Source organism: Leptodactylus fuscus, chromosome 1 (genome assembly GCF_031893055.1).
Source record: "Leptodactylus fuscus isolate aLepFus1 chromosome 1, aLepFus1.hap2, whole genome shotgun sequence".
Taxonomy (NCBI): Eukaryota; Metazoa; Chordata; class Amphibia; order Anura; family Leptodactylidae; genus Leptodactylus; species Leptodactylus fuscus.
This window is the reverse complement of record NC_134265.1, coordinates 38990732-39004548: the sequence shown is the minus strand read 5'-3', so window position 1 is coordinate 39004548 and position 13817 is coordinate 38990732. Positions and strand designations below refer to the sequence as shown.

Here is a 13817-nt window from a genome sequence, read left to right as displayed (position 1 = left end):
AGGTGCCTTCTCCAATCCATTGTTCAGCGTCTTAAGTGTTCCCTGCCTCTGACAAAACGAGGAATCAGGGACAAAAATAATCACACGCGTTATTACAGCGCCGTCCCTGAAGTCGCACCTGTGCTGAACGCAGGTTATTGCAGTCGTCTTGTAATGGGATTACAGTCACAAGGAGAAGGAGAAATTAACTTTAAGAACCTCTCATTGGCTTCGGTGTATAGAACAGAGGAACCTCCAGGGGAGACGAGCAGGTGAGTGATGGTGCATAGACGACACCTGCGGATGACTGCGCGCTCCTGCCCCCTGACTGCAGCACTGCAAACTGCAATCACCATTTTAGAAGTTTGTGCTGGTAATGTCATCTGCACAAGTTCCTAAGCAACACTGTGCAGGTCTGCAAGAAACTCGAATACAATCTAATGGCAGGGTGGTTACATATATGGGGCACGGCTTAGGTGTAGAGTTTGTAAGTCTTCGGAGGTAGAGATGGTTGCAAAGTAAAACTTGCAAAGGCTCAGAACGTAAGTGCGATGTGAAAAGATAAAAGGCGGAACCCGAAAATAACAATCCTAGCCGTATTCACACATCCAAAATTAAAGGGGTTGTCCAGTGATTGGCTGCAGCAGTCACCTGCCAGAGACAGCACCAGGTCCCCTATAGAGATCAACGAAACTGCGACCACAGGAGAAGAAGTCCGGGGAGAGGTGAGTAATGGTTTAGTAGGTTTATGGCCCATCTAGCAGCAGTATTACATAATTAAAAAATAAAACGGATGACACCCTTTAATTTATAAATTTCTAGTAGGAGTACAGAACCGATTGAGAATATGCAAGTAAACACATATAGAAAACCAGAATAAAATAAAATAACCCTCCATTCTTTACACTGCAGGCTGCATCCGGGACTGTGCAAAGAAGAAATAAAGTTTATTTGTAAAAAATGAAAAGAAAAAAAAAAGGTTTAGAGCCGTTGACATCACCATGTCCAGCCTGCAAGATGCCAGAACAACACCAGGGTCCCAAAAATTCACAGAGGAAGATTTGTGTAGACAAGTGGATGGTAATCGTGCAGACAGCAGAATGAGGTACAGAAGAGCGAGACAGTCTGCAGTCTAATGCCAGGGTTTATTGTCTCTCAGGTGGGGTCAATGGTTAGTGCTCAGAAAACCAAAGCCAGACTGTAAAAAAACAACAACATCTCATACAGGGGAATTATCAGCACACAATGTAAAATCATTGATCTCACGGAATGTAAGAAATCTGTATAAAGGAATAAAAATCTGTTAAAAAATAAAACATATAAGACCAGACACAATGGAAGTGAAAGAGAGCTGCAAATGATAACATTTTTGGTTTCCTGCAGGCACCACTAGGGGACGCTTATAGAAGACAGATGAGTTATTGAGATGTTGTATACATCTCTATGTAGTGAGCTCCCCCTAGTGGTGATACTAGACACTTCAAAATTGTAATGGGTGGTGGAGCTTTGCAAGACAAGAGATACTTATCAGCACAGAATTTTGGATCTAGACATGAAATGATGTCCAGGATCACAAGTCTGTTTTCTTGGGAATACGGGGTAGGGGCTGTCACTTGGGAGCTGTCAGAGACCAAAGTAACTAGCTGGAAGCTCCAAGATTTAACCCATCCTATGCTGAAAGACACATGCACGCAACTGTGTGCATGTGCCCAATCCGTGGTAAAATGGGAGCAATGGCACATGGAAGACGTGTGGGCCACCCGTTGCCTCTTTTCTAGTGAGCCCGGGGTGGCAAACCGGACACTTATAGGACCTGTCCTGAGATTTGCCCCAGACTCACTGCCGCATACAGTAGTGTGTATGGGGGCCACAGAGATAAACCATCACTCCTATGGGTGGTAACGCTGCAGGTTTTGACCACTGGAGATAGGCGAGGCCTCAGCAGTGATCGGGGACAGATCATGACATAGTTTTGGCAGCGTGACATGGCTCTGCTCGCTATGGCTGATAAAAGGGAGCAATAGATGTTTTTGCAGAACAGTCTGGCAATACCCAAGCTAGTCTTGCTAAAAGTACATAGAGATGAAGCAGAGTTAACCCCCGTTTTGTCATGTTCCTCCCTACTACTGTAGACAGAGTGTTCTGGATCTGGGTTTTGTACACACAGCTAATGCACAATCTGCCTGTCTGAACGGGGCCATAAGATGATGATGGGACTGGAAGTTGTTCCGCTTCTCTGTAATGGCTTTCTATCCCGTCCGCACCGCTGGATGGTAATTCACATGGGGGCTCTGTAATTGCGTGCGACGTGTTGATGCCCCCCCCTTCCAATCTCCACATTTAATTACAGTTTGGGTACAGATTTGTAGAACCGGTTATTGTTTAGTGGACGAAAGCTTCAAATTGTGGAAATAAATGCAGCCGCTGTGTAATTAGACAGGGGGAGAAGGGAGGGGGACGTGCAAAATTGTGGAAATTACAGCTTTCTAAAGACACATACGGCTTCCTGAAAAGGGGAAATTATAAAAGCAAGAACAATCTCCCAGTGTTATAAATGAGGCTGGTGGGACTGAAAGAAAAGAGCGTGGTCCCTTTAAATTGAGCAGTAATGTAAGCTGTAGGGAGAGCAGGTCCAGATCCTGCGGTCAGCCCTAACTTCCTAACATAGCCCCTCACCTTATGATCGGTCAGGGACAACTCACAGAGGAGGCCGGGGAAGGTGAAATATAAAAAATGCAACACTCATATGCACTTGTCCCGCTGTCTGCCACTGTTCTGAAAACCATGTGACTGCTGAAGTCAATCAGGGGCCTCAGGAAAGGACCTGGTGACATATGTGAGTGATGTCACTGGGTCCTTTCCAGCTTCTGATTGGCCTCAGCAGTCACATGGGGTGCAGGACAGCAGCAGACACCGAAGCGCCAGGGAATGTTTTCTTTTTTTTTTTTGTCCCCGCTCTACTCTGTAACTTGTCCAAAGGGAAAACAGCATCGATTCAGATTCACAATTTAGGATAAGTCTTCAATAAAAAAAAAAACAATCAGTGTCTGACAACAAGGACCCACACTGATCAGCTGTTTAAAGGGACTGTTGCAATGTGCTGTAAAATCATTGCACGGCCACTATGAATCACATGGCATGAGATGTAACAGTGAAGAGGTCACGGCGCTCTCACGAGCGCTGTGTCCCCTTCATACAACTGATCAGCAGGGGTCCTGATTGTCAGACGCCCACTGATCTTTTATGGATTGCCTATGCTGAGGATAAAAGAACTGGACAGCCCCCTCCAATACATGATATGGGAATTGCAATGTGCATAATACATTATGGTAAACCAAAACAGTCATCAGTAAATAGTTTTATTACGTCACATAATTACAGCCTGTATTATATTCCAGAGCTGCGTTAATTTGTCTGCCTTCAGAGCTGAAATCTCTGCCTGTTCAGGGTGCTGTCCATGGTTTAGTCTGTGTACAGTAATTCATTAGAGGTAAACCAATAGCCCCTATTATAGGCAATGACAAGCATGCTGCTCCTAATAACCTGCAGAATTGTGAATGCAGCTCTGGAGTACAATATAGGCTATAACTCAAGATAAGTAATGTATTGTATGTACAAGGTGACTCCTACTTTTATGGTCCACACACCGTTTAACATCCCGAAGCTAAAAGAATGACCGAACCTGTGAAAAACAAAGCAGCCCAGGTGAATACATGAATGGCATAGAGGTATACAAGTAGATGCATATTTTAATTCGGTGCACTGCGGCGCGGTGCGTGCAGTTTATGATATTGATCTCGGGTTAATGGCACAATGATCCAGCTTGTTGAATGCTCTTCTGTGGCTCGTAGTGAAGCTGAGCCTAGCAGCAAATTACTGCTCTAAGTATCAGCGTGTTCACACACAAATCTGCTCAATAAATTATTTAAAAAGAACAAAAAAAAACAAAAAAAAAACACCGCACAACACTCCAAAACCGTTCATCATGGTGGAAGGGTTTTTGTGAGCGATAAGGCACTGCTGGGATTTGTGGCTCCTCACTGCTGCTTCATACCAACCCCTTTAAATGAATCCAAAACACTCCATGGAGATCCAGGTTGGGCTACAGGACGCCTGAGGCCTCCAGGGAGAACCATACGGGTGCAATGTTTACCCAGCAGTCATTGCAGCACAGTGTGTGACTATAGGTCAGCAGATGAAGAAGATCTCCTCCAGCATCTCTCGCTCTTCTGGGTCCACACTGGGAGGTCCACGTCTCCTACCCGCCGGCTGAAAGGCTTTGGAATTGGTGCGGGGGGTCGGGCTGGGGATACCGAAGTCATAGGGCTCCCTGTGCGCAGGTCGTCGTCTCTCCGAAGAGATGGGGCTGATGGCTTCCAGCATGTCGATGAGAGAAGTCTCGTACCTGGATGGAAAGAGACAAATAGGACATGAATGCAGAGCAGACGATAAGACTACGGAACTTGGACAACTCTTGTTCTGCTCGTGACATAGCTGAGCCGAACTGGTCAGCCACAGTAGAGTGGAGATTGTCATTGGTTGTTATAAACATGGCAGATTCCAATGAACGAGTATATGAAGGCTAGACACATACACAGCACATATTACATGCAAACTACATATGCTCAGTACCGATGGCCCAGTAGACAAATGATGAGAAAAGCAGCTGAAGTGTGAATGCAGCTTTGGAGGTGACTGGAGTCAAAGGTATGGTGCAACCTAGTAACACAGTACACAGTAAAACGATGATCAATAAGGATCTCAGCGTAACAGGATCTAAACAGTAAGGGTAAGTTCACAGGGGATATTTTGGACCGGAACATGAGGCGGAGGTCCAATACACAGGTAGCTGCGACTGAATGTCAGTGCACTGCACCGGCATCCAGTCGTGCACTCCGCTCCATATTAGGCCCAATGAATGGGCCTAGTCGGGAGGAGGGAGTGTCTTCAGACCGAATCGCGAAGGTGAAACGGCCTGAAAAATGAGCACCTCACTTCTTTTTCCGGCTTGTTCCAGCTGTTTCAATGGGAGCCATCTTTTTGGTCAGGATTTTTAGGCGAATACGGCCTCAAAATCCTGACCAAAAAACTCTGTTTGAAGTTACCCTAATATATCTGGAATAACTGTGGTCTTTTCTGTATGTAGGGGCCCTATAAGGAGCCATTAGTGTAAAATGTGTCTACCAAATGACCGGCAGTGCCCGAAAGAACACCAAGGCTATAGGCGCAAGATCACAAGCAACTAAAATGGATGTAAGCATCAGAAAATGGATGTGAATAGCTGTCTGGCTATGCATCTAGCCTGACGTGTCAAGCTTTGTTCTTGCACTTGAAGAAGGACCCTTGAAGGTCCGAAACGCGTCGTGCTTTTGTTTCTCAATAAATCCATACGTGGACAATTGGTCTTTGTGTCACTATCTATCAACAACCAGGGAGCGCAGTTTTTCCACTTCATCTTGAACCTCTGGTTCTTGCCTTCCAATGGGCTATATAATATCTATATGACCGCCGTTACATGGCCGGGTGTAAATCCTTATATTGGGGCACTTTATGGAGTTTTTTTTCACTTTGATAAGTGGGAACTAAAATTCTACATGGTAGCAAATTATGTTGCAAGTTCCCTGATGGAGGTCCCAAGTCTGACAAGTGTTCCAGGCCCGAGTCTTCTTCTTGGACCTAACTGTAGGGTGCAATATGTCACAGACATACCGTCCATGCACCACATCGTGACGCTGCCTATGACTGGCAATGTCCGGCACACCAGGTCGGTGGTATAGATGGAGATGTCATACGAGACCCAAACCCACCTACCAAATGTCTCACAGTGCCAGGCTCCCTTTCATACGGTATATGTTTTGTGCGCAAATCCATTTACACTTGAATAGAACAGAACTAAAGCCAAGTGACCTAAAAAAGGAAAACTATTAGAGGTGTGGTGAAGAACACGGGGCCATAACATCTCCTCACCCCAATATCCTGACCCTGGAGCAGAATATAAGGTTGACAGAAGTAATAACCTGTATAGGACGAGGCCGCGGTGACCGCTCAATGCGCAGAATGAATGGTTTGTGAAGGGGAGGGGGGCTATTTAATGAAAGAGCAGCGAATGGCACAATGTGGAGAGGTAGGGACAGGTCCTCCAGCCTGTATATTAGATCCCACAGATCAATACAATCATCCTACAATGATGGGGAGGGCAGCATGAGCACATTATGGGGCATTATTCTCCGCAATCTCTTCACATTGTGCAAAGTGGGTGAAGCAGAATTGCAGAGCTCTCCTATTGTGACTGGATAATAAGATGGCCCCTCTTCAGGCCTGGATTTGGGGGGAGGCTTGTTCGCTCATTGCTGAGAAAAAATAAAATAATTCAAAAAAAAAGAAGTATATATGTATATTCTGTAAAAAATTTTTTTTAAAAAAGACAGAATTGTAAAAAATGGCTATAGTTCAAGACATAAAGCCTGCCTTATGCTCCAGTCACATCCAGAGCTGCATTCAGGCTTATGTGTACAGCAGACTAGTGCTATTTTGCATTCTGAGGGCCCCTTCACATGGCGTAAGTGCGCTGCTCATATATGCCGATACATGCGCGCTTCCCATTGTAATCAATGGACTCTCCGTTGTGCTCGGACACGTGCATACGTGTCTAAATGAGCGGCGCGCTTACGCCGTGTGAAGGCGCCCTGAGAATGTAGTGTGAGATCTAAGAATTGTATATTAAACATGGATGTAACTTAGATGTGTGTGGCAAATCCACAGGATAAGCCATAGATATGTGAAATAGGGTGAGAGCCTGGTAATGGGGGTCCCCCAATCTCCCTGCTGCACCCATATGAGGTGACCACACATGCAAGCCTCTCTCCATAAGTTAGGATAAGGTCACACAGGGCAGACACCACTGCAATTGATAAGCAGGCGAACCCTGGCACACATCCAGCCAGCTATAGGGAGACTATAAGAACCCCATGCCCCCCATAAAGTCACTCATGTGGGAATATACATGTATTATAACCCATACAATCATCTCTGTATTAAGAATAGGCTAGCACACATTAAAGGGGTAGAAGTTGCTTATTTCCAGAAACCGTGCCAGCCCTGTCCATCACCTGCAACATCAGCCACAGTCCACGGATAACACAATCACTAGAAACCCTGTTACATGGCGATAATAAAAGGAGATGTGCCACAAGTTACAACCTCAGTGTCTGACAGCTGCAGTCTCCACCAATCACGAGAGCTGGGGTCTCCACCAATCACGAGAGCTGGGGTCTCCACCAATCACGAGAGCTGGGGTCTCCACCAATCACGAGAGCTGGAGTCTCCACCAATCACGAGAGCTGGGGTCTCCACCAATCACGAGAGCTGGGGTCTCCACCAATCACGAGAGCTGGGGTCTCCACCAATCACGAGAGCTGGAGTCTCCACCAATCACAAGAGCTGGAGTCTCCACCAATCACAAGAGCTGGAGTCTCCACCAATCACAAGAGCTGGAGTCTCCACCAATCACAAGAGCTGGAGTCTTCACCAATCACGAGAGCTGGAGTCTCCACCAATCACGAGAGCTGGAGTCTCCACCGATCACGAGAGCTGGAGTCTCCACCAATCTCAAGAGCTGGGGTCCCCACCAATCACAAGAGCTGGAGTCTCCACCGATCACGAGAATTGGGGTCTCAAGCACCTGCACTTGAATTCAACACTACAGGACTGCAAAGAGAAGTTTACAATCCCATAGATTTGTGGAGGTCCATCTGCTGGGCCCACCCAATGATCAAAAGAATGGGGGTCACCCGACTCTTTGAGAGGAGTGCATGCTCTAACGCTCACGCTATATATTCTGTTAATACATTTTAGGACATGTTCATACAGAAAAATCTGGAGTATATTGTAATTTAATTCCAAATCCGGTTTTGGTTATTGTTCCCCTATCTGCAGACGAAAAGCGCCCAAGAATTCCAACTGCAACAAACGAGATTTACAAATTCTGCCGTCCATTTTTTTAAAATTCCTGTAGCTTTTTCATCTTCTAGAAAATTTTACTGACCCAGCAAAGTGAATAAAGTTTTATTTTATTGAACCACAGCAGTTTACCTGCGGAAATTCTGTATCTTCCCCATAGACTTAAATGGGGAAGGGGGGGGGGAGGCAAAAATGCAAAACCCATCAGGAGAGGAGTGAAACAGTGAAAGATACAAGTGTTTTTGGAGGAGCCTTCTTTCTGCTTCTTCGTATTCTTGCAGTTTTTTTTTTCTTTTTTAAGGCTGTGTTTTGCCACCTGTGGATTTAGCCTAAGGGACAGCCGAATACAAAGCCCGTCTGCCTCCCTCAGTCCCATAATATTGAATCAAGCGCTGGCAGAGACAAGATCCCCAAGAATCAGACCCCTATCAATAAAAAATAAGTTTAATCTGAGACGTAACGTCTTAATAAACGAAACATCAGCTAATAAGGTAAACGAAGGGTCAAGAAAGCGTTAGGAGGACTCTAGCGACCCCTGTGAGATGTGACGCTGCCCCCCCCCCCCCCCGCCCGCTCCCCGTACTGTCAGCTTCTGCTAATAAGATGCCATAAACTACTGAGAAGTCGTTCACAGACGCTGCTGCTTAATTTGCAAGCCCCGAGCGCTGTCTGCGCGGAGTGACTGAGAATTGGCGCTCGTGCACCTGTCTGGGGAGTCATTTCCCATTTTTTTTTTGCAATGGCTGATAAGGTGTCCTTTATTATGCGCCCAGCTCTGCTCCGTGGCATTTCCACAAAGCACACAGCTATCTAACCTCACATGTGGGTTAAGCAATGTGACAGGTGGCTGCGTTTTATGAGTGAGCGGCCAATTAGAGGCTAAAACTGGAGCCTGGGTAAACAATGCCGGCCGCCTGGCAGGTACGGAGCGCCGCCGTGTCAGGGGTTACGCCGCGCAGCTCTGCAATTTAATGTCGGCTCTGAGCCTGCTCCGCCGGTGACATGGGTCGCATGTACGGATAAGATCACAGAGAGAAAACAAGTGACGCGCTACAGCCCACATCTGATTCCAGGAACAGATAATAGGATGGCTCCCGGGATAGTTAACCCTTGCATTATCTCTAAACGTACCTACATAGGAGCGATACACCAGACTAAGGAGTCATTCACAACGAAATATCCATCTAGCATCTGTGGGAAAACATTACTGTCTTTAATTACATGTAATGAGAACATTACAATAAATCCATATAAATAGCACCATCACCAGGCAGAAGATAGATGTGTCCTGCTGGTGTATATAGCTTACACTGGATCCAAGTGTAACAAATACTCAGCAGTGAATAGGTCAGGTCAGAGGCAATGCTCCCATGTAGTGACAGCATTGGTTACACAGCCTGATAACAGCTCAGTCTCATTCAAGTGAATGGGCTGAGCTTCCATACAAAGCACAGGCGATGTGCAGCACTGTACATGGTAAGCACCAACATAAACATGAAGACAACTGATCGGCCGGCGGCCTGGGTGTCACCCCCTGCTGGTCTTATCCTAAGAATAATCAATTATTTAGCCTTGAAAATCCCTTTAAGGTTGAGGTCCCACGTTGCAGAAATGCAGCTTTTTTTGTTGCAGATTTTGCTACGGTTTTTTGAGCCAAAGCCAGGAGTGAATTCAGCAGAAGGTAGAAGTATAAGTACGTCCTATATATATCCCATTCCTTAAATAGCAATTCTTGGCTTCCGCTCAAAAAAATGCAACAAAATCTGCGTTTCCACAATGTGCGACCTTAGCCTTAAGGTTGAGGCCCCACATTGCGAAAATGCAGATTCTTTTATTGCAGATTTTGATGCATTTTCTTTGAGAGAAAGCCAGGAGTGGATGTAGTGCAACGGCCAAAATACAGGCGCAGTATCTGGTTCACAATTTAGCATATTGAGCCACGTTCCTGGTTTTTAACTAGCCCCACCCACACATCGTAGAAGGTGCACAAACTCTAAGGCTTGGTTCACATCTGTGCACGGGTTTCCATTCAGAGGACCCCCAGATGGAAAATGTACATAAAAAAGTGTGGTTTCTGTTCGGTTTCCGCCCAAAAAGAGTGAAAAATGCGGAGAGAAAAGTGCTGCTTGCGGTGCTTTTTTATGCAGACAGACGAATGAATGGAACGCAGTAGGATTGAGACACCGTATGGGTGTATAGTCCGTGCACTTTAGAAAAGTATGAATGAAACACTGTATGGCAGCGCTATATGGATTTGCAGTACGACAGACACTAAAAAATCCTTTTTATGCACTGTATGGCAGCATCATAGATGCACTTGACGGTATGACTGACACATTGAACAAAAAACTTTATGAGACACCTTATGAAGTTAGGATTGATATTGTATGGCAGAACTATTTATATCCATTTATGTAACTGAAACCATAAGGAAATGCTGTTTGCGACCTGTATGGCAGTATCAATGAGACACTGTATAGAAATACTATTTTTTTTTTGTAGATTGTACATTGTGAGCCCTATGTGAGGCGCACAATTTCCCTATCAGTAGGTCTTTGGAGTATGGGATGGAAATCCACGCAAACACAGGGAGAACATACAAACTCCTTGCAGATGGTTTTTTGCCCTTGGCAGGAATTGAACCCAGGACTCCAGCGCTGCAAGGCTAACCACTGAGCCACCGTGTGGCCCCTTTAGAAATACAATTTATGCCTTGTATGGCAGTATCATTGCGACACTGTATAGAAATACTATTTATGCCCTGTATGGCATAACATGCACTTGACAAAATGATTCAGAGCTAGAATGCTTGCACCGGGCATAGCACATTGTAACGCAGCATGAGCTGTAAGTACCCCATAACCATGCCCATCTTATATGTGGCACCCCTGCAGGTATTCGGGGTGCATTACCAGTAAACATAACCTATATAGCTCCTCTATACACGTTTGTAGTTTTATAACAAGAGGTCGCACTCCCAGCATCTTTGGCACGGCGAACATGTCAGCGGCATCTGCGAGGAGACAGACAAGAGTTAATCATTGCACGGCGGCGATTCTGATCTGCGCTATAAGCAGCTCATTTAAAGCTCTTTGCTCCGTCTTTGCTGCCACCTCTTACTAATTGTGACTTGAATCGTAAATTACAAGAAGGCTGTAAAAATATCTTCAAAGCCGGCGAACAAAGAACAGGAGCGCTACAGCGAAGAATGCGAGGAGTCGATAAAGATTAAAGCGGCGGCAGAACAATAAATTGGATGCACTCTCTGCTTTCGTACACAGATGTTGTATGACAGTAAAAGCACTTACACATGTAACACGCAGACACGGACATTTCCAGGCTAAGGGTTCCTAATCACACATGAAAGGGACAATTTCATCTCCCATTAATGATGACATTGCATTAGCGACTGAGCGGAGCGTGCCGCGTCCTGTTAACCAGTCGGCGGGATTATCATCATCCCTCACATGATTGTCGGCAGTCCGCTTATAATGAGAGGCAGCACTCAAGGGGATGGACCAGGATAGCAAACAGCGCCACCTCTGATCAGGGGTTGGGTCTGGTATTACAGAGCCAAGCCACCAGAGACAACCCAAAGATAGGTGCGGGGCAGTTTCTTCAAAGAGGTCCTCTGCCTTTGGGTAAAGTAAGGCTGGATTCACACTTGGGTTGGAGTTTCTGTAGGACAATACTCTGCAGATTCTGCTTAAAATTGGCGGAGAGAAAAGTCCTGCAAGTTTCAGTATAAAACCAGCAGACCCCGCTATAGTTTATGGGGTCTGCAGATTTCCACTGGCAACTGCTTTATGTCACTAGCATATTTCCCAGAGTATACTAATGTGCCCATGGGAAATAAACTTTATTAACAGATTTTAGCCCCTTTCTGTAAAATCCCATTCACCTCTACACCGCAGTGCACGGCCAAAATTGCCAGCTGAAGAAGTCTTGTAAGTTTGACTATTTTCCGCCAGTTTCAATTTTAAAGGGATCCTATTAGAGATGAGCGAGTAGTATTCGATAGAATACTATGGTATTCGAAATATTCGTACTCGATTGAATACTACTAGCTATTCGCAGTAAATATTCGATTCAGAACCAGCGTTGATTTGCCGAACGCTAGACAGTGTATAGCATTCAGCAAATCAACGCTGGTTCTGCAAGAACGCTAGACGGGAGAGCTGGCAGCTTGCTGTTATGAGGGAGCTTACTTTTTCTCATAGGAATGAATTGACCAGCATTGATTGGCCAGTGTACAGCATTCGGCCAATCAATGCTGGTTCTGCCGGAGGCTCGTCTGTGAGGAGGCGGAGTCTAAGATCGGACCACAGCAGTCTCCATTGTGCTCCGATTTTAGACTCCGCCTCCTCACAGACGAGCCTCCGGCAGAACTAGCGTTGATTGGCCGAATGCTGTACACTGACCAATCAACACTGGTCAATTCATTCCTATGAGAAAAAGTCAACTCCCTCGTAACAGCAAAGCTGCCAGCTCTCCTGACTAGCAAGGACGAGCCTGCTGCAGAACCAGCGTTGATTTGTCGCAGGCTCGTCTTTGCTAGTCGGGAGAGCTGACAGCTTGCGGTTACGAGAGAGCTTACTTTTTTTCAGCGCAACTGCAAGCGCTGTGCAGTTAAAGTGCACGGACCCCATAGACTATAATGGGGTCTGTGCGCTTTAACTGCACAGCGCTCCTCCTAAACACTCTCCTCCTGCTATTCGTGGACTTGGTGACTCTCCTTTAGTCGAATAGTGGTTTCCCCTGAAACGAGCATTTTTTCCCATAGACTATAATGGGATTCGATCGAGTAGTCGAATATTGAGGCTCTACTCGAAACGAATCTCGAATATTTCACTGTTCGCTCATTATTAGATCCTATCATTAAAACTAAATTTTTTCTGCCTACCGCATAGGAATAGCCTTAAGAAAGGCTATTCTTCTCCTACCTTTAGATGTCTTCTCTGCGCTGCCGTTCGGTATATAATCTGGTTTTCGTCGGTATGCAAATGAGTTCTCTCACAGCACTGGGGGTGTCCACAATGCTGCGAGAGAACTCTCCAGCGCCGCTTCTATCTTCTTTAGGAACGTGTCTTCTTTGCGTCTTCTTACGGCGGTGGCTTCAAACTTGTAGGCCTCGGGCAAAGCCGACTGCGCTTGCCTGCTGTCCACAAGAAAATGGCCGCTTACAATACTGCTGTTTGAACGCTGGGGCCGCCCCCAGTGCTGTGAGAACTCATTTGCATACAGACGAAAACCGGGATTTATACTGAACTGCGGCCCAGAGAAGACATCTAAAGGTAGGAGACAAATAGCCTTTATTAAGGCTATTCCAACGTGGTAGGCAGAAAAAAAATTGAGTTTTAATGATAGGATCCCTTTAAAGAATGGACACCCAGCAGATTATATTATAGTTAATGGGATCCCTCAGCCTCTGTACATTGCTGTTGTAGCAGTCCACCTATCAGTTGTTCTGGTCCTATGATGGAACCATGGAAAGGTCGATGCCTGGGTGTAGTCATGCTCTGTGACCTCTGCAAGTCATTGCACAGGGTTGGGTGAAGGGTGTAGATAAGATGTGAAAGTGCAGGGTTACCTCCAAGGCCTTTCCACAAGCGTTGCTGGTGTTACCCAAGGCAATGAATTACTAATGGTGCCAAGGAGAAATTCTCCCCGACTCCAGTGCTACAACACGACTGAAGCTCTATGAATGAATTCAAGATAGAAAGGAGTGGATAGAAAAGACAAAGTGCTGAGAAGACAACAGGCAGAGGAGAATCCCAAGAAAGCTGCAGGTATAAGGCACAAGGAAATCCTTCATAGTCCTCACTAGTACTCTTCCATCTCCTAAGGTTGTTACCTAAAGTCCCATATTCTGTTGCTCC

General features: G+C 45.8%; 1 protein-coding gene across 1 annotated transcript in view; it reads right to left on the bottom strand.

The window, feature by feature from the left end:
• Window positions 1–3318: 3318 nt before the first annotated feature.
• The window catches only part of KIAA1328 (KIAA1328 ortholog), a 118426-nt gene continuing 107927 nt past the window's right edge, over window positions 3319–13817 (bottom strand). The window contains exon 11 of the mRNA XM_075269737.1: window positions 3319–4384. Coding sequence (XP_075125838.1) covers window positions 4168–4384 — 217 coding nt within the window. The 3' untranslated portion in view covers window positions 3319–4167. The remainder of the gene's footprint in view (window positions 4385–13817) is intronic.